This window comes from Lutjanus erythropterus, chromosome 3 (genome assembly GCF_056507025.1).
Source record: "Lutjanus erythropterus isolate fLutEry1 chromosome 3, fLutEry1.hap2, whole genome shotgun sequence".
NCBI classification, from domain to species: domain Eukaryota; kingdom Metazoa; phylum Chordata; class Actinopteri; order Lutjaniformes; family Lutjanidae; genus Lutjanus; species Lutjanus erythropterus.
Window position 1 is genome coordinate 21,845,766 of NC_139319.1, and position 19,079 is coordinate 21,864,844.

General features: G+C 38.4%; 1 protein-coding gene and 1 non-coding gene across 5 annotated transcripts; one reads left to right on the forward strand and one right to left on the reverse strand.

The window, feature by feature from the left end:
- Positions 1-42: 42 nt before the first annotated feature.
- fam114a1 (family with sequence similarity 114 member A1) lies at positions 43-17,805 on the reverse strand. Of its 4 annotated transcripts, none has more exons than XM_084715402.1 (13): positions 17,692-17,805; positions 15,478-15,780; positions 14,092-14,176; positions 13,764-13,984; positions 12,068-12,202; positions 11,740-11,892; positions 11,500-11,662; positions 6,994-7,076; positions 4,696-4,929; positions 4,363-4,502; positions 3,483-3,555; positions 2,072-2,125; positions 43-958 (listed from the first exon to the last, which is right to left on the reverse strand). In XM_084715402.1, exons 2-13 carry the CDS (start codon positions 15,772-15,774, stop codon positions 833-835), a joined length of 1,764 nt encoding a protein of 587 aa, XP_084571528.1. In that variant the 5' UTR covers positions 15,775-15,780; positions 17,692-17,805; the 3' UTR covers positions 43-832. The 4 variants fall into 4 exon arrangements, with proteins under 4 accessions (XP_084571528.1, XP_084571527.1, XP_084571525.1 ...); XM_084715401.1 differs by having other exon boundaries at positions 6,994-7,079; XM_084715399.1 differs by having other exon boundaries at positions 11,461-11,662.
- A 1,005-nt stretch (positions 17,806-18,810) lies between these two features.
- trnap-agg (transfer RNA proline (anticodon AGG)) lies at positions 18,811-18,882 on the forward strand. Its single transcript has one exon. It is a non-coding gene; the product is annotated as a tRNA-Pro (tRNA).
- The last annotated feature ends 197 nt before the right edge of the window (positions 18,883-19,079 follow it).

Genomic DNA, 19,079 nt, shown 5'->3' on the forward strand with positions numbered 1-19,079 from the left:
CAGTCTCACCTAACACTCTGCATGAAAGCAATTAAACAAATCTTGTAAAATGTCAATCAATACTTTTTTAAGTGTAGCAGCACAACAAAAGATAATTAGAGATGAATTCACCTGCATTACATCTTCAATGTACACAAGAAGGGAGAAGAGGAACTAAATATTTTCTTATCTAAACTATGTAGATGAGATTTACCTTTCAAATCAAACTGGATAAGAGTGTAATAGGCTATAATGTAGTGTTGCTTCACATAATTTAACATTAAAAAAACAAAACAAGCAAAAGTGTTGAGTATAATCACTAATACTGGCATTTTATCTCAAACCCGATCAAAAAATGTCAGTGAAACAGTCAGTACTCTTCTTGTTGAGATATCAATGGACCATAAGGAGTGCAAAGAAGCATAATATACATTAATATAGGGTCCCTTCAGAACCATCAGTACTTGTCTATTTTTGGTTCATCTTTAGTTTGACAGGTATGATCTGAGCTCGGTTCAGCTCGGAACACCGTTTGGTTCGTCAACGCAAAATATCAACTGTTATACAGAGTCAAAATAACATTTAGAGATAAGACGCGGAAGAGACACACATACAGCCTGCATATGGGTCACCTCTATGTGCATCTGCTTGTTAAATTGTTATCTTCATGATTATATTATGTACTGTATATATAAAACATCTTCTTCCTGTTGCTATGGCACTTAATGTAGATTTAAGCACTTAATCTGGAATAATCTATTCTCTATACTTCACTGTACAACAATAGATACATTAAGACAAGCGGGTGAGCAGGTAGCGTGTGTGTGTGCGTGTGTGCGTGTGTGTGTGTGTGTTATTGCTGTGTTTGTGCTGTTGGTTCTGTGGTGGAACGACAGTGCTGACTCTGGATGTGGGAGATCTGCAGGACGGGCAGCAGCAGCTGAAATGCATTCTGGATGTAGTTGGTACTGTTGGAGCCCTGCAGACAAACAGGAGAACCATATAAACCTTCATCATCATCCTCCCTCTCCTCCTCCTCCCCCTCATCGTCATCATCATCATCATCATCATCATCATCATCATCATCATCATCATCATCATCATCATCATCATTTCCCATATGCCCACAAAATGATTTTGTTACAGATGTTTTTTTAAAAAAACATATGAACCTAACTACATCAAATATGTTGTCAGCCACACAGTGGGTGTAAAGAATGGAATAAAATAAAAAAATATTTTATTCCAAAGTGGAAAATCATCTTTATCTCACCACAACATATAAGCAGCACGAGCACATAAAGTGTTTAAGGATAACTGTATTTAAAGTTATGGAACGAGCTGCCTGAGGAAATCGTGCCGTGACATCTTTAAATCTTTCCTTAAAACATACTTTTATTGAAAAGTCTTTCCAAAATTTAATTGCTTTCCATCTGTTATTATATATTTGATTTGCATGCTGGCTGTCCTTTGTTGGTTTTATTTGTTGTAATTGCTTTGATTTTTACTGACAGATTCTTTCTACTGGTTTTATCTGTTTTCTTTGGTTGGATTCTACTGACTTACCTTTTGCAAGTCCTTGATTGATTAGTTAAGTTATGTTATTGTGTGTCCTTTGGTGGTTTTGTTTGTTTCTGTTATTGTGTGAATTTGGTGTTTTTTGTTTATTTTGTGTCCAGGATGAAAAATACTGAAGTTACACTTTAAATGAAGCATTAAAGCATAAGAAAATACTAAAGACAAAACAAAAACATTCATATCTCAATAAAATATTGTGGAATATGATTTAGGATTCAGTTTTAAATTCAAATGCTGCTTGAACTTACATTTTAGTGTATTCCCAGTGTTCAAAACCTATTGTCTTTTTTTTTTAATCTATAAACATATCTTTAAAAATCTTTGTATATGTTACCTCACCTTGGTACCCATTAACCAATCAAACAGGATCAAGTATCACATAATTTGAGCAATGATTGTTAACTCTTTTTGAGCAGTCTTCATTCTGGCTGGCTCTGCTGATTGCATCACTACGTCATTCAATTGTTACTCGATTATAATCAAGATCATCTGAGGAGAAATCTGAGCATCTCACCTCTAGCAGCACGCTATCGACCAGTGGATTCAACTCCTCTGCTTTCCTCCGGGCCTGAGACACAGAAAGCCAGAGATGAGAGACAGGATGCAGCAGAGAGCGGAGATGTAAGATCATAATCAAAGTGCACTGATGGAAAAACCAGGGGTTCAGTAGGACAAAGACAGGCATTAAAGGATAAGTCTGGTGATATTTTAGTTTTTCATTATTGCCGACATATTCTAGGAGAAAACTACATTACTGTATAAAGGAACTGCACTTCCCTTCATCTTCATGTATATAGATGCTATTTCACCTGCCAAAACGTACTGAAATAAAGGATGATTGATGTCTGATTTTCAGGGGGACTCTTTTTTTTTATTGAACTAATGCGTTTCACAGCCTTTGAGAGTTTTACACAAAGGGTGAAACCTGGCCCATATACAGTATACCTGTTCATACTTCATTAAAAGGCTCTATGTATACAGATGGCCAGCCACTAAAGGATGCTGCAAAATGTTATTACCCTCACTACCGTGTACATGTGTTTATTCTCAGTCAGTCCCACATAAACATACACCATCCTGCTGCTGTAAATACTCACAAGAGCTTGAAATATGTATTAATCTACAGCTGAAAATAGTCCAAAACAAATGCACTGTTTACTCCTGATGGAGTGACATTTTTAGAAGCTACAGTGCCCAGTGGAGGCTGACATTTTTTGGGGGGGAATCCTGTGGGCCACTGGATTCCCACAGGATGGGGCCCAGTTTCACTATTTATCTCTGGACTGGGACAGGACAGGAAAAAAGTCAACAGGAGTGGGCAGGACGGGAATCATAATAACAATGGGTCAGTGTTTATATATGAATATGCAGCTCCAATATAACTATTCCAATATGATTATTATTCAAGTTGTTTGGTTGCAGCCACCTGACAAGTGCATGATGTTTGTGGACTGTGGGCAACACAGGAACAGGATGGGACAGGAGTCATGCTTCCAGCATTGGGACGGGACAGACCTTTTCTTTACTTTCTCATGGGATTAGGATGGGACAGGAGTGAAAATCCACTCCTGTATCACCCTATGGTGTAAGACGTCTGAGCCTTTAAAAAAAAAGTCTGTATTTGTGAGGTATTTTACATCTTCTGTGGGACCCAGTGGGTTCAGGGCTGAGAGCCACAGGGATGAGCGCTGAGACATGGTGGGGAAGTCAGGAAGTACTGAGAGACGGATTAACACATTGTTGGCTTTGTATGTTTGATGGGATTTGTTGACAGTAAGAAAAAATACCAGCCTTATCCTTAAACATCCCTACTATTCACACACACACACACACACACACACACACACACACACACACACACACACACACACACACACACACACACACACAGGCACACACACACACACTCAATCCCTTTCACCTACCCCAACAAGAAGCAGTGTATCAGAGAACTTCTTGGCCAAACACTCCACCTCCTTACACATGGCACACGTCAACCTGGAATAAAAATGTAGGTTATAACAAAACTCATTATGCTCTCTGTCTGTCTCTCTCTGTCACACACGCACACACACACACACACACACACACACACACACACACACACACACACACACACACACACACTAAACATACATACACATATATACCCAGTAGTGGAAAGTAACTAAGTACTTTTACTTATGTGCTGTACTTTACTACAGTTTTACTCTACTACAGTTTGTGCTTCTTTATCCTTCTACATCAGTAAATTCAGAGGGGAATATTTTTTACTCCACTACATCCACTACACACTGTATATTTAACAGCTATAATAACTAGTTACTTTAAAAAACATATGACCATTTTATAGACTACAGTTAGTGGAGGATTAAAACAGTTGTAGTTTGACTTGTTTGGCATTTCTCAGATGGCTGTGAGAAGTTCATGGACTTTTCTCTTATAAACTTTTCAGATAGTTTTATGTAACTGTTCGAATCCAAGAGAGGTCAAATTATCCAATATTTACAATATTTCACTTAAAATCATATTAAAGAAAAAGTCCAAAATATTAATATAAATTTATTACAAAGCTTTGTTAAAAAACCCAATTCTGATTGGTCAGTTATGGCATTCTAAGGTCTGACCGTTGCTATGGACACAGTTCTGTTCATGCGGTGTGTTCAAACGGGGTTGGGCTTTAAGCACATTTTAGTTACAATACATCTGAATTTTTACTTAAGTAATATTTTAAATTTATGAATTTTACTTGTAATGGGGTACTTTTATTTAAGTAAAAGATCAGAGTACTTCTTCCACACACACCTGGTGAGGATGTGCGCCTGGTCTCTGGCTGGTTTCTCCAGGTCTTGTCCGTGGAGGATGAGCTCTGCCACCTTGTGGAGCTGCTCAATACTGCGGGCCGTCACCTCAGCCAGACTGCCGACTGAGGACAGGTAGACAGCCTGGGGAGAGGGACACACACACACACACACACACACACACACACACACACACACACACAGATATATGTATGGAGTAATTGTATCAAATTAATTCAGCCTGTGACAGCAGGAGAAGATTAAATTTAAAAAGAATACAAGAAAAGTCTCTACTGTTGATGACTTGAGTCACATGATGGTGTTGAGTTGACCTCACCTCCACAGATCTGGGGTCTTTCTCTTCCTCCTTCTTTTCTTCCTCTCCTCCCTTCACCTCCTCCCCCTCGCTCTTCTTCTCCCCCTGCTCCTCTCCATCTTTCTTCTTCTCCTCCTCTTCGTTTTCTCCAGGTGAGGCCTCTCTTCCCGGCTGGTCCTGCGTTTCCTTGCCAACCGTCTCCGTAGTGACAGGCTGTTCCACCTCGCTCACCCAATCATGGGCCTTCATCCGAGCCTGGAGATGCATAATTACCACCCATCAGCTCGATGTGGTGAGAAATCGCTATCCTGATGTATGCTAATCAGATGCATATACACGATTATATGCTAATGTGGGTTCCATAGATGTGAGTTTGAATATGCAGAAGGACTTCAAATGTGACAACTTTTATATTTCTTGTACGATTATGGCAAGACGGAGTGGACCTGTGTGCGTGTGTTTGTGTGTAGAAATAATGGCCTCCAGTGTTTTGTTACTACATTTGTCTGTGATGATCAACGTATTCCAGGAGTTACTTTGTGATGAATGGTTGTAAATCAGGTTCATGAGGGAGTTACCTACCTACAATATTCAGTCTACTTCTACTTCAAATGCTGATTTCACACTATTCTGCTGATCAACAGTTGGTAGTGGTAATGTGCCAAGAAATGTTGCAATGTATTATTTAAATATGGAAAAGTAAATAGCTATATAAAAGAATAAATAGACCAATTTTAAACTATATAGGAAGCAGTGTTATGATCTGTGAATTCATAAAATCATGGTTTAATCTTAAGTTTTAGGAGGTTAAAGTCTACCTAAAAATATTGAGGCCAGAATCTTTGTGCTCCTAAAGTGTTTATTTCAACTGTTAGAGGATAGAAGACGATAAAGATGAGATGACTATAAAGATTTATGTTCATTTATGCTTTATGTAAAATGAGCAAACTAAGAAAGTATCAACATAATGAGGTTACCTGTTTTGGGTGTTTAGTAAATTTCTTCTGCATTTTTTTTTTTGGGGGGGGGGGGGGTCATTGTTAAGTTGAGTGTGTATGTTTTTGGTTTATGTGAAGTGTATGTGATGTGGGCTGATCTACATAAATAAAATCACACAAATAAAAAAAGAACCAGCAAACTGCCAACAAAGGCAGTAGAGAAGAAGACTGCTAGCAGGTAAACATGCATGTAAGCAAATCGCAATAAAAATCATTTTTAAAACTGACTTTGAAAATGTTTTATGAGGAAGGAAATGCAGTCAACACTTATAATGTAAACATAACTTTTGTTTGTGTACTTGATTTATTAATTTGATAACTCAAAAAGCTTTACCTGAACACAGAACAAAATGGATGGGTTTTTGAGTCACACTATGAATATGAATTCTACAATATTTGTAGAACTTAAACATCACAACAGTGCAAGATGGAGTCATAAAACTTCACAACTGTGTAATTGAGACCAAAGTGAAGGCCAAGGTTGAAGATGGGTGTGGTCCAAGTAAGGGCACTGGATGTAAGGGGGTAGGAAGCAGGAAAGGGGCCGTTGGCTCCCCCACTTTAGGCCCCTGCCTCACGTTCATTTTAAACCGCGATCACTGCATACCAGCTGCAATCACTGGTATGCACTGTGTGTGTGTGTGTGTGTGTGTGTGTGTGTGTGTGTGTGTGTGTGTGTATGGTCTCATCATAGCAATGTGGTCCTGGAGACACCTTCTGTAGTGGGAACTACCTCAGAGGTGGATTTGAGTACTGTGCCGTGCGTAAACAGAGTTTATCACACAATAGTGTCACAACTACACAACATGTAGCCACAGAACTTTAGAGATGTGTAGTTGAGAGTTTGAAGATGGGTGTGGTCTGACCCATGAGTATTGAGTACTAAGGGTGTCACAGTTCCAATATTAAAAATTGATAATCGATCAAAATGAGCTTTCAATTTCGATATTCAAATCGAAAAGGCAGAATCTGTGATTCTCCCAGTATTTTCTTTCCCTCCACGTGCCCAAAGAAAAAAAACAAACAGAGCTGTCACAGTTGATACCATATAGACTATCTTTTAAGGAAACTTTTGAACATTTAAACGACAGTCAGGACATAAAACCAATAATCTGCTGATCTTTACAAATCAAATCTATAGAGTATAATGTAACTATGGCATAACCGCCAGTGCAAAAACAAATGGTTGAATTGAAAAATCAAATCATGACCTTGGAATCAAAAGTCGGATGGAATCATGACACCACTGTGACAATAATGTAGTAATGACAATTTGTACATAAATACAAGAATAAAAGTACCGTACATGCGTGTGACTCACCTTATTGAGTTTGTCTGGTGTGGCAGCAACATGAAGCTCAAACAGCAGCTCAGTGAGAACACTCACAAACTCCTCTCCATCCGCTGCTGTCAAACACACACACACACACACACACACACACACACACACACACACACACACACACACACACATCCCGTCAGTATACTTCAGTTTACACAGCAAATGTTAAAGCAATACATAAAGTGTAAAATGAGAGCAGTTTGTAGCACGTGCAGCAGTTTGATTTCCCCCATGCTGAGATCATAATGATAATCTTCTTGTTTGCCTTCAGCTAACAGCACAACAGAGATTCTGCGCTCGTCTGATTCTTGTTTTCGTGCCAAATTAATTCACACTCCTGTATATAAATTATAATTAGAGCTAAATGTGCACAGCAGCAGCACACATGCAGATTTAACATCTTGATGTTTTGACTCTGTGATGTGATGCGAACGTGTCAGTGGCCCCTGAACACCGACACTGGATCAGATCAGTGTTTCACCCTCGAGGTAAAGGGACACCTGTCTGCTTTGAACCCTGCACCGCTCTGACATCGCCTCAGGGCACCCGTCGAGCAGGATATGATTACATATAGCTTTTAAAATGTAATGTGACAAGTTGGCTGGTGAGATTTGATAAAAACCAAAAACTTGGCATCACTTGGCATCCCCTCGACACTGACTTTCACTTTGGTAGAACATTTTCTACTTCCTAAGCAGCGGCTACGACAACAGATCAGGAACAAAACGCCTCCAACACGGGTTCCCAGGAGGGTCTAAGCTTTTCCAGGCTTTTACAAGGAAAAATAATTTGTGTATGTTTTGAGGGAATCGGATAATATTGCTGTCATTTCTGTGAGAAATAGGATTTTCTAACTTTTTCCCCAAATACAAGGAAAATGTTGAGAAAGACAATGACACTAACACTCAACTTCTCTGCTGAAATGTCTCACAAACTGAATCCAAACTGACTGCTCTGCTCCTGACCTTGACCTTTGACGTCCATGTGGATAAGACAGTGGTGGGACCAACTCATTGTTTTGCAAGTCACAAGTAAGTCTCAGGTCTTCGCACTCAAGTCCAAAGTCAAGTTCCAAGTCATGACATGCTCTTAACCAAATGTTGACTGAACTTTGAAGTTTATACTCTTTTTGACCTGCATGTTTTGCATATTACAGTTTTGTTTTTTGTTTTTTTTGTTTTTGTTGACCACCACATAGTATTTGTACGTGAAATTATGTTTGGTCTCATTTTTTTCCAACTGGATCTCAGTAAGACTGGCTTTATACAGTGAAACTTGAATTGGTTGAAACATATAGTTGCACTTGAGTTGCATGGTGTAAAGCACACAACTAAAACATATTAGCGACAGTTGCAAAACTCTTAATTTTGTGAAACTAATTTCATGCACCATCCAATCAAAATGCTGATAATGCCAAACATTCTAAATATTTAAATGGATTAATTTTAACTTGACAACAGCTACTTATAACCAAAATGAACAAATTAATAAAACAAGATGGTGTTTTGGATGTTTTCACAAGGAAATTATTCTTACAAACTTGATGTCAGGTTGGTAACACTGTCAACAAAAAAAAAAGAAAAGAAAAACATGAGCATTAACATTTCAGTTATATTGCAGGTGACTAACATTACTGCTAACTTATTTATAGCTCTGCTTTACGCAAATCAGAGCTCTGATTCACATAAAAATAACACTGACATTAAAATAACAAAAGACAGAGTTTGATGATGTTGTGAAGTAGCATGAGATCATGGGAGCTGCTATCTTCACTTTTAAAGAAATACCACAGTTGATGAAAATCTGACATGATTCAGGTAGAAATCATGTTCATAGACGAGGTATTATTACAGTTTTATTCATGTTACATTTAGTTACTCCAAATTCCTTCCTCACTCTCTGATGTATCTGATCTATCCTGTGTTTTAGTGGCTGGTACAAATTGCACTGTTATCTTGAATAAATTATGGATTTCTTCAGTTTGAAAATTGTTGGAAACTTTTGGGATAATGCAAATATGCAACTCAATAAGGTATATAATATACATCCAGTGTTTTTTTTAGACATTTTAATGTAGAAATTTTTACATATTATCATATTATTATTAGTAGTTTATTCAGGAAAAGAAGAGGCCTGATTTATTCTTGGATTCACACTTTTTAAATAACATATTTTCTAATCTTTGGGTTTAGGAGAAGGTATCAAATATTTTCAAGTCAAAAGGCTCAAGTCTAGGTGAAGTCACATGTCATTGGTGTTTAAGTGCAAGTCAAGCTGCAAGTCTTTTTTAAATCTTGTCAAATTGAGTCTAAAGTCATCAAATTTGTACCTTGAGTCCAAGTCTTGTGACTCCCCTGTCCACACACAGACAATCAAAAAGAAGATTTCACCTACAGGGATCGATATAAATCAAACACCACATAACGTCACAGGCTGACATGCATGAGTTACTGTTATGTCGCAATTAAAGCAGAATTGTCAGCTCAGATTGAGACATTTGGGATAAAAATGACTGGCAGCGCAGTTACAGTCACCAGCTACGATGCTGTTAAGTCTGTCAGTCATGTTACCTATGTCAGCAATTTGCTTGAGATAAAGGAAAGAGACTTTTATCAGGAGGGAGAGGAGTTCATAAAGGGGGAGGATTATATATGTTCACCGCTTCACTCGTTAAGTGGCAGTAATAATCATTTATTCAGCAACTCTGTGTTAAAAAGTATGGCAGGCATATTCACCACTTCTTCATGTTTTCTATAAATATACTATTTTGACATGTTGAACGAAGGGTGTTGCAGTTTTCTAAGTCAATTGTAGGGTCCAAACAAAATATTAACAACTCTGGGGAAGATTTTACTTTTTTCTTAACTGAAATATTATATTCAGTCCCTTGCCCCACCCCAATCATTTTCTGACAGGCCAACCAGTACCTTATTTTGTTTCTGACAGCACAATTAACTGTTTTTCGTGTCTTGGTGTTTGCTAAAGCCTCCAGGAACCAGTGCACTGTTCATCTTAATTAACTGTTAGAAAAGCAAGGCAGCATCTTGTCATCTTCTTCCTATGAGACGTCACAATCATTCTGTATCACTAGCTGTGATAGTAATACAGATGTGCATCACTTTCCTGACATGAGCTTCTTGCATTAAAAGGGGCACTTGAGCAATTTAGTATTGCACTGACACACATTTAGGGAACTTCTGAGACAGATTAATATTAAAATTACTACGTCTGAGGTGTATGTCTCCATCCACAAGCCAACACTTGATGTCACAGTGAAGTTGACCTTTGATCTTTATGGATATAAAAGGTCATGACTTCATTTATCCCACATTTGTGCCAAATTGTGTCATAATTAGCATATGACCAAAAACATGTTTTGTGGGGGTCACAGTGACGTTGACCTTTGACCATGAAAGTGGATGTTTGTGCAAAAAGTTTTCCCTCACGTTGTTCCTGAGATATTGTATTCACAAGATTTGGACGGACGGAGAAATGGACAAACCACAAACATAATGTCTCTGACCATAAAAAGAATGGACAAGTGGACAAATGGACTAGTATGAGTCAAACATAAACCAGCTCTGGTTTTTAGTTGGACCATCCCTGCTTGATAAATGTCCACAGCTTTCATTCTTCATGACCAGTAAAGTGATATCAATGAGTAAAATCGGTGGAGTGCGTGATATGGTACTTAAAATGGCACACTGAGCAAAAAGACTGAATGGAAAATTCAACCAAAGTGAAATATCAGTTCTGATTCTAAACTTCTGATTGATCCAATACAGTGCTGCAAGGATGACACATTTATGTAGGCCAACACACAAGTTAGCATCGCTCTGTTTCCCTCCACAAAAAGCCAATGGGATTCTTTCCAGTGAATTTTGGATCACTGCAGAAAATAAAGTCTGTGGTAAACAAAAGTTCATGAAACGTGGAGAAATGAACACCAAATCTTCACAAATGAACTTTCATGATTTCTGAAGCATAAATGCAATCAACAGAAGTAAAAAGGTAACATCATGCTATAAACAGACTACACCATTGTCACATGACTTGATGTCACCACCACTATGTGACTAGTATTCAGAATGATGATATTTAATGTCCCCAACAATCTCCGTATTCTCATTAAGCCACTAGTTAGCAACCGCCTTTTTAAGAAAAACTTGAAAATTTACTTTTGTATTTTAGAACAAAATGTTTAAATCGGCTTGTGTTGACAACAGACCTTATTTCATCCATCTAACTAAAAACCCATTCAAAAAAACCCATTGACTTTGAGACGATGGAACCAGAGGAACTCATGCTAACTATGTCAGGACTCTATCTGTCCGTCTGCCAGAGTTCAAGCAGAAAATGTGAATAAGGCCAACTGATCCTGGGTCAGTGCTCAGGGACCTCCTCTACCTCCAGCAGGTCTGGTGGTCGGTTGTTTGGGTCACTCACATAGGGGGGTAGAACAGTGTAATTGGGAACTTAGATCACCGTTATCCTTCGTCTGTCCTCCTCCTTCTCCTGCTTCTCTGCCTTCTTCCTCTCCCCCCTCCTCCTCCTCCTCTCTCTTGATGAAGATGTCCTTAATGAAAATCAGCTCCTTCTTCACCTCCTCCTGCTCCTCCTCTGCCAGGGAGGAGAGGAAAGCCTGGACCTAAGAGCAGATATATACGACTTCAGCAACACTGTTTTAAAGACGACTGAAAAGTATTCGATATTCCTCACACTTACCTTGACCTCGCTCTCATTGGACAGGATCTCCAGGGCCTCGAGGTGTGACAAGCCCTGGTAGTCGTCAAACAGAATACCGTAGTGAGCTGTGGGCGCACTGATTGGCTGGTTGCCCAGACGCGCCCGCTCTTTCTCTTTGGCTTCTTTCAACATCTGAAAAACCACAGAAAAATCTTAATTAACATGCTGCAGAGCTGTCATCTCAGAGAGGTTTCCACTGAAAATCACAAAATTATTCCATCCACGCTCACACACAATACACAAGTTTTACATTATGCATCTGACAGGAGGAGCTGTATTGGTTTTCTGTGAGTGTGTATCAGCGTGCCTGACTCAGTGAGGCGGTCTTCTGCATCAGGGTCTTGGTCTTTTTGAAACCCGGGTCACTCTCAGCCAGAACGGTCATGGTCTTCTTTCCAATGAACTCCAACGCATCCAAACCTCCACTGATCACTGACTTACCCTGAGAGAGAAAAAGACGGAGAGACGCCAAAGACAGACGAGGAGGCAGAGACAGAAAAAAGCAAATTACTAGAGCGAACAAGGAGCACATACAGAAACTGATGAAAGAATTAGGAATGATAAAAATAAGGTAATAAAATAAAATAAAATAAAATTTGGCTTGCTAAGTTAAACCGAGTAGATATTGCTGTGCTGACAGATAAATCATATTGTCACGGTCGGCGTAATAAACACATTACAAGACTGCCTGAAAAGCGATTAATAAACTTTTGTTAAGTGACACACGCCATGCATTAACACTTAGCATGTGAACATTTGACCTATCAGGTGCAGCCCTCAATACACGGGTCATGCATTCACACCATTTGACCAACCAGATGAAGCCCAAGCTAGCTGTCAGCTACCCTCAGATTAACTGGTAAAATGCAAAGTTATCGTTGATGAAGGAGAGGAGAGTGAGGAAAATGTGGTTGATGATGACCTTGTGGTGAAAATGAGGAGCATTTCTACTATTTAGAATTATTTTGGATGACATCATTCTACCTTAGCAAAAACAATGGGACTTTAAATCACAACTAAGAGACAATGCGTCGATATTATGAGAAACTAATTCAAAATTTTGACTTGAATCCCAAACTGTATATCTATAAGATGCAATCTCAAAATATTTATGTTGCTAGCTGTTAAATGTGCTGTTGCTTGTTGCAGCCCCAGACGGTACAGTTCCAGAACAGACATATCAATACTGACAAGCATCTTTTATTGACTCCTCATGTAAATTATGGAGGCCCATTCTTTATGGTAAATTTTGATTTTAAAAATTAAGAATAATAAAACAAATATATAAAGAAAGAATACAAAGATATAAATAAAAAAATATGACTTACTAAGTTCTGATCCATCTACTATGGCAAAATTTCATAATGTGAGTAACACTTCAGACACTTCATATTCGAGATGCCATCTCAGAAGCTTGACTAGTAATCTTTAGTTACCATGGTAACTTATTATTCTGCAGTTGGTGTCATGTCTATAAGGGAACCCCAGAAAGATCTCGCAAGAGTGACCATTTAAACCCAAACAATAATCTTTCCATGCGCCTAATCAAGTGTTTTTTACCTAAACCTACTTTTAGACTTTCTGCTGTTTTTTTCAATGCTGTTTTCACATTTATACAATTGTTTTCCGGACCAACGCCATCTTCAATCAGTGTTCGTCTCACTACAAGGGTCTGAACCTACATGCAGAGTGAGGGCAGAGGAGGGCCAAGAGAAAAGGCAGAATATACTGTATCTCATTAAGTCAACTTTGACTTACTAAAAATTTTAATAAGTCACACACACTTATACATAAAGCAATTGTCAATATCGCAAAACAAACAAGGTTGTAAACCGGGATCATGCCTCAAGTAACAGCTTCTGAAATTCAGTAACTTTATCTCCACTGGCAGGTTTTTGTCACATGATTTTGTAACTTGGCGAACAGACAGTTTTGCAGTTTGTGTGTGTGTGTGTGTGTGTGTGTGTGAGAGAGAGAGAGAGAGAGAGAGGAAGTTCACTCACTGTGTTCTGCACAGCATGTGTGATGGTTGAGAAAACGCCCCTGCCAGGAGCTGCAGCACTCACAGATGACTCCCCAGAACTGGAGAGGTCAGTCTCTCCACTCTCACCTTCTCCCTCTGTCTCCTCTGCGCCCTCCTCCTCTCGTGCCTCCTCTCCTACCGAGGTCCTGTGGAGACGCAGAGCCTCTCCTGCCTTCGTCTTAACTGAGGTCAGGCTCTGACCTGCAGGCAGACACACACATGGAGGTACAGACTCAGGAAAAAGCCAGAGAAAAAGTGTGGATGAGGAGCAACGAGGCAGCAAAAGAAAATAACAACAGAAGACGTACCGACAGTGGAGGTGGCACTGCTCAGGAGAGATTTTCCCCACGAACCCCAACCTCCCCAACCTTTCTCCTTCTCCTGAAGTGACTTCTGCACACACAGACATTACAGTAATGGTTAGAAAACATTGCAATTGTCTGCAAATTTTTACAACTGCTAGAGATACAGCAGTATAAATTCTCAGAAAAATGTATTATTTCCATAGTCCAAAATCTACGATACTAAACTCTTACTGTCATACAGGACAAAGAAAAAGCATGGAAAATCCCAAAATTGAGAAGCACATTTAAAAACGAGCGTTGACCAAAGTGTTTTTACAGAGAAAATGTATCAACAAATAATTTGACATTTTTTTAATCAAAATACTCTAATTAATTGACTGATCGTTTGACTCTTAAGTCAATTAATTCAAAGTAATATCATAATTGATATAAAGATAATTAAAGGTAGAATATGCAGAATTTTTAAATTTGTAAATTTTTTCGAGTTCCCATTGTTTTCCGGAAAATCATTTTCCAGAACTTTTCTGGGATACGTTCAGTGATGATCTCGTTGGTACGACAGACACGGATCCAACCTGTCTGTGCCACTATGTGATGTGACTTGGAGTTCACAGCATTTCCGCAACATAACCGAGAACAGACTATTCAAAATACTCTCATCCATTTGAACTTTATTATGATCCTGAACATAACTTTCTGATAGAAATGTTTCTTTTTGTGGAGTTCTGACCGACAGCCTAGCAGTTCCCTCTCAGCTAAAAAAAAAACTGGAGAATGTTGAAATAACTTTTCCAGGAGAACACAAGATTTTCCAGGACATTTCACTTTTCCTCTCCTTTTCCATGTATTTTTCATGAATGGAAACTTTTTTTTTCAGGTTTTCCAGGTCTTCCAGGATGCGTGGGAAACCTGACAGCAGTCACGGTCTAAAGGAGAACATTTCTGCGCAACAGCTGTTAAATCAGTCGATAACAGTTTATGCAGATATATCAGTGAAAATGCACACGTCTGCCAACCCATAACGAGAAACTACAGCACAGAAATGTCAAAAAACATGTTTGAGATCATTTAGAAACGGTGTGATGATGAATTTATGGTTTGTCCTCCAGAGAGCACTGACAAGTTTAATTTTCAACTACAAAATGGCCTTCTCGACACATAAAAGCTATTTTAAGGGATCCTTGTCTGTTTTGTTTATTTTATGTGTTTATGTAAGAAAAAAAAAAGAACCCTCAAACTTTGACATCAGATAATATACCATAATTAGATCTCTAAACTCTCAAATATCAATATCAGTTTTGGCCCTAAAAATAAAGAATTTAGAAGTGTCATATGCACTATATGTCAAGAAAAATTTCAATTACAACCAGATAGATCAGGGCTACAGACCTCCACATCCTCCTCTGCAGCCTCTGGCTCCAGGCTCACTGGTTGGTCACATTCGATCACCTGACCCTCAGCGGGAGGCTCCGGCTGGTCGGTCCAACCCTCTGAAGTCTCAGTGACGATGGTAGTGTCCTCTGTGGTCGTCTCCTCGGTCGCCTGTGGGAGGACCAGACTCTCTGGGATCAGAGGAGGCTGCAGCGGGACATCCGGGGAGTCTGGGTCATCGAGAGGGGATTGAGTGGTTGGAGGGGTGATGATGTCAGCGGAGGGGTCTGCGTCAGAGGGGGCAGTCTGGGACATGGTGATCTGGAAGATATGTTTGATTTTAGTGGGTTTTAGTTGAAAGTACTGATCTGAGAAACCTTTCCTACACAGTATACATAACATAAAATTAAGCTTACAACGTACAAATACATTTATTAAATTTCTACATAAATACAGAATTTTGGAAAACGTAACCTTAGCGTATTTAGTGATTGCTTTGGCTTAATTTTCTCAGCAGTATTCAATTAGTTCTGTAACTAATGAGAAATTTTATTATCAACTAACCTGCAAAATCCTGTTTACATTAATTGTTTTATGGCGGCAACTAACAATCATTTTCATGATTGATTAATTTGTTGATTAATCGATTAGTTGTTTGGTCCAGAAAATGCTGAAAAATGTTGGTCAGCGTTTCCCACAACCACAGAATATTTGACCCATTTTTCTTGAGAATTTACTGAAATTATTAATTTGTAGTTACAGATTGATTTTCTGTCTGAAGTCAATATGTAAAACATTAACTCACATGCTCAGACACCTCATATTAGCACAAAGTTCAAATTATCAAGACACAAAGATCACTAATTTAATTCAACGTGTTCGCAAACATTTCTCTTTGGTGAGGTGACCATCACTGCAGCATGCAGCTGTCACTTCACCACCACATCCACATGTCTGTCCTTCTCTTTACTTAGAAAATGTTGTATCTACTGGGTTTGGTTAATATATTTCTAATGATTAAACTTACAAGAAAGTGAAATATCTAATATTTGATGCATGAATAAAAACACAAGCTTTAAGGTAGACACAGAACAGAAAGAGTAAACAGATGCAATCAATTATAATCATTATTTTGCTGTAAGTTTACTGTAGCACAAATAAGATGTTATGGTAGTGTCCAAACGAAATATAATCACTGAATAAGAAATTTAATAAGATATTTTTAAGCGAAGTCATTTTTTTCAGTATGTTGCATTTTTCATCATTTCTAATTGTATAATCTCTCAGAAATGGTTATTTTTAAACATTTTTTATTAAGAATTAGTAAATGGCTGACAGCAGTATTTGAAAATGATGCAACAATTAAAATGCAATGATGCACATTATCCCATTGTGTCTGTTATTTTTTTTTTTTTTGCATCATATGTGGATTTTTAAGGGAAAAATAGGAAAGTTTAAAAGTGAAAATTGAAACACTATCATTGATTATCGCTTCAATAGCACCATCTGGTGGTCAGTTCCTGTACATGCATCCACATCATTACTGTCATCCTCCTATGTTTTCAATCACTGTTAAGTTTGTTTAAGGCTGTTTCCTGGCAGCAAAATGCAATTTATAACAACCTTATCTCTGACAAACGGTGTACAAAAGATGGTAAATAAACTGGTTCACAATACCAATATATATTTGTCCAGGAAAAAAAAAGCCTGCAGAACAAGCACAATAGTACGTGCAAGTATGATGTGACAATATTTTCTTGTTATGCTTTTAAGTAATGAGAAAATAAATGTAGTACTTAATCCATAAACTGTAATGAAAGCCTGAAGAGATTAAATTGTAGCCTCTAACTATTCATTGAAGGTGGTTAAATCAAGATAATCCTTACAAAACATCAATATGAGCCTTCTCCACGTATGTCGAAGCCTCTTCTTCTTCTTTTAACACTATTTTAACACATTATTACACCATGACAACTTACACAACGATGCCAAGCAGACACTCAACAAAGACCATTGTTGTATTTGAAAGCGAATATGACAATTAGGCTATTATTCGCAGCTTTATCATCTTAACGGGTGACACAAACACAATTTCAACGCTGCGGAAAATGAATGAAACTTTAACGCCCGTTTATGTTTATGCAGATTCGCGTCTCTCAGTTGTTGCAGGCAAATCAAAGTTATAAAGCTCAAAGACAGTTTTGTTTTTGTGAAAGTGACAGTGCAGCTCACCCGTTTGGTGTCAGACAGCGGCTCCTCTTCCGCCCCGCCACGTCGGCAGGCCGGTCAGTGACTGCACCGAAGAGTAACTACAGACAAGATGACTGCCTGCCTCAGGAACAGCTGTCGTCTGTTAGTCTGCTCTCACAAGTAACTACAGCTCAGAGATACTCATCACTCGACATGCTAGTAAGCTACAGCAGCTAATAATAAAGAAATTCTCTTTAGACAAGGCAAGTTTATTTAAATAGCACCATTCAGATACAACTTTTTTTTGAAGAAGTTTGAATAGCTGAAAAAGTGGGAAAGGGGTGAAGGATGCAGACTACTATAAAATGATATGAGCCGGGAACTGAACTGAACTGAACTGCTCGACAAAGATAAACTGTATTGCTGAAGGAAAGGCTGGGATCTAAACAGCACTGCTTTGTATTAAGAAGCAACTGAAGGAGTGTGAATATTTGGAAAAGTGATAAAAAGTTGCCTCAGAATGAATGGAGTGGAGTCACAATGTATGAAAGATGTGGAATATTTTAAGGTTTTCATGGTAAACTGAAAGTATGAATGAACAGATATATGTAGAAGAAGTGTGGAAAGGAGTATGAGGAGTTTAAAAAGTGGGAAAGGGATGAAGGATGCGAACCGTAGTTTAAGCTAGGAACTGAACTGCATGTGGCTGGGAGCTAAGCTGCACTGCCTGCTTAAATTTGTATGAAGAAGCTGCTGACTTTCCCTAGTAAGCAAGTACAAAAACAGAGCACAACAAAAGCATCAAATAAAGACAGGCTGTTACTATGCTATTTTTTACAGTCATAATAACTGTTTCACAAACTATAGTAGGTATTGTTTTACAGTTTCGTTAGCATTATTAGTTTTAAAAAATGTAGAAGCTACGCCTTCTGTGAGCGAAGACGCATGTGAGAAGGAGGGAATCATCTTCCTTCGCCTGAATACTTTATGTTTGATTAGGACATACGGTGGGTTTGTGAGGAATTCATTGCATTTTAGAGTCGAAAGCCTATTAACAATTTTTTATTGTACTCAACAATGACTATAATCCTTTCAAAACAAGCATTATTCGCTGCATTGATACAATTTTTATATCTTAAGGTAAGTCAAGTGTTGCACCGCGGCTCGTTGGTCTAGGGGTATGATTCTCGCTTAGGGTGCGAGAGGTCCCGGGTTCAAATCCCGGACGAGCCCACCTTTTCCTCAAAACATACATGGTGGGATACTGATGATCTCAAATCATTGCCTTATGGTATGCCAATAGTGCTTCTTTACACCTTCTTCAATATTTTGCACATCCTCTTCATGTACACTGTACAGCTCTTCATTTTAGAATAATGCCGTAGCCTAGATTTTACATCTATCTATCTATCTATCTATCTATCTATCTA

Excerpts from the sequence above, each read along its gene's own strand:
- fam114a1 (XM_084715398.1), bottom strand. The coding sequence starts at position 15,774 with ATGTCCCAGACTGCCCCCTCTGACGCAGACCCCTCCGCTGACATCATC. Across the intron at positions 13,985-14,091 it reads CAGTGCCACCTCCACTGTCG|GTCAGAGCCTGACCTCAGTT; the intron begins GTACGTCTTCTG and ends GTCTGCCTGCAG. Across the intron at positions 959-2,071 it reads TCGATAGCGTGCTGCTAGAG|GGCTCCAACAGTACCAACTA; the intron begins GTGAGATGCTCA and ends GTTTGTCTGCAG.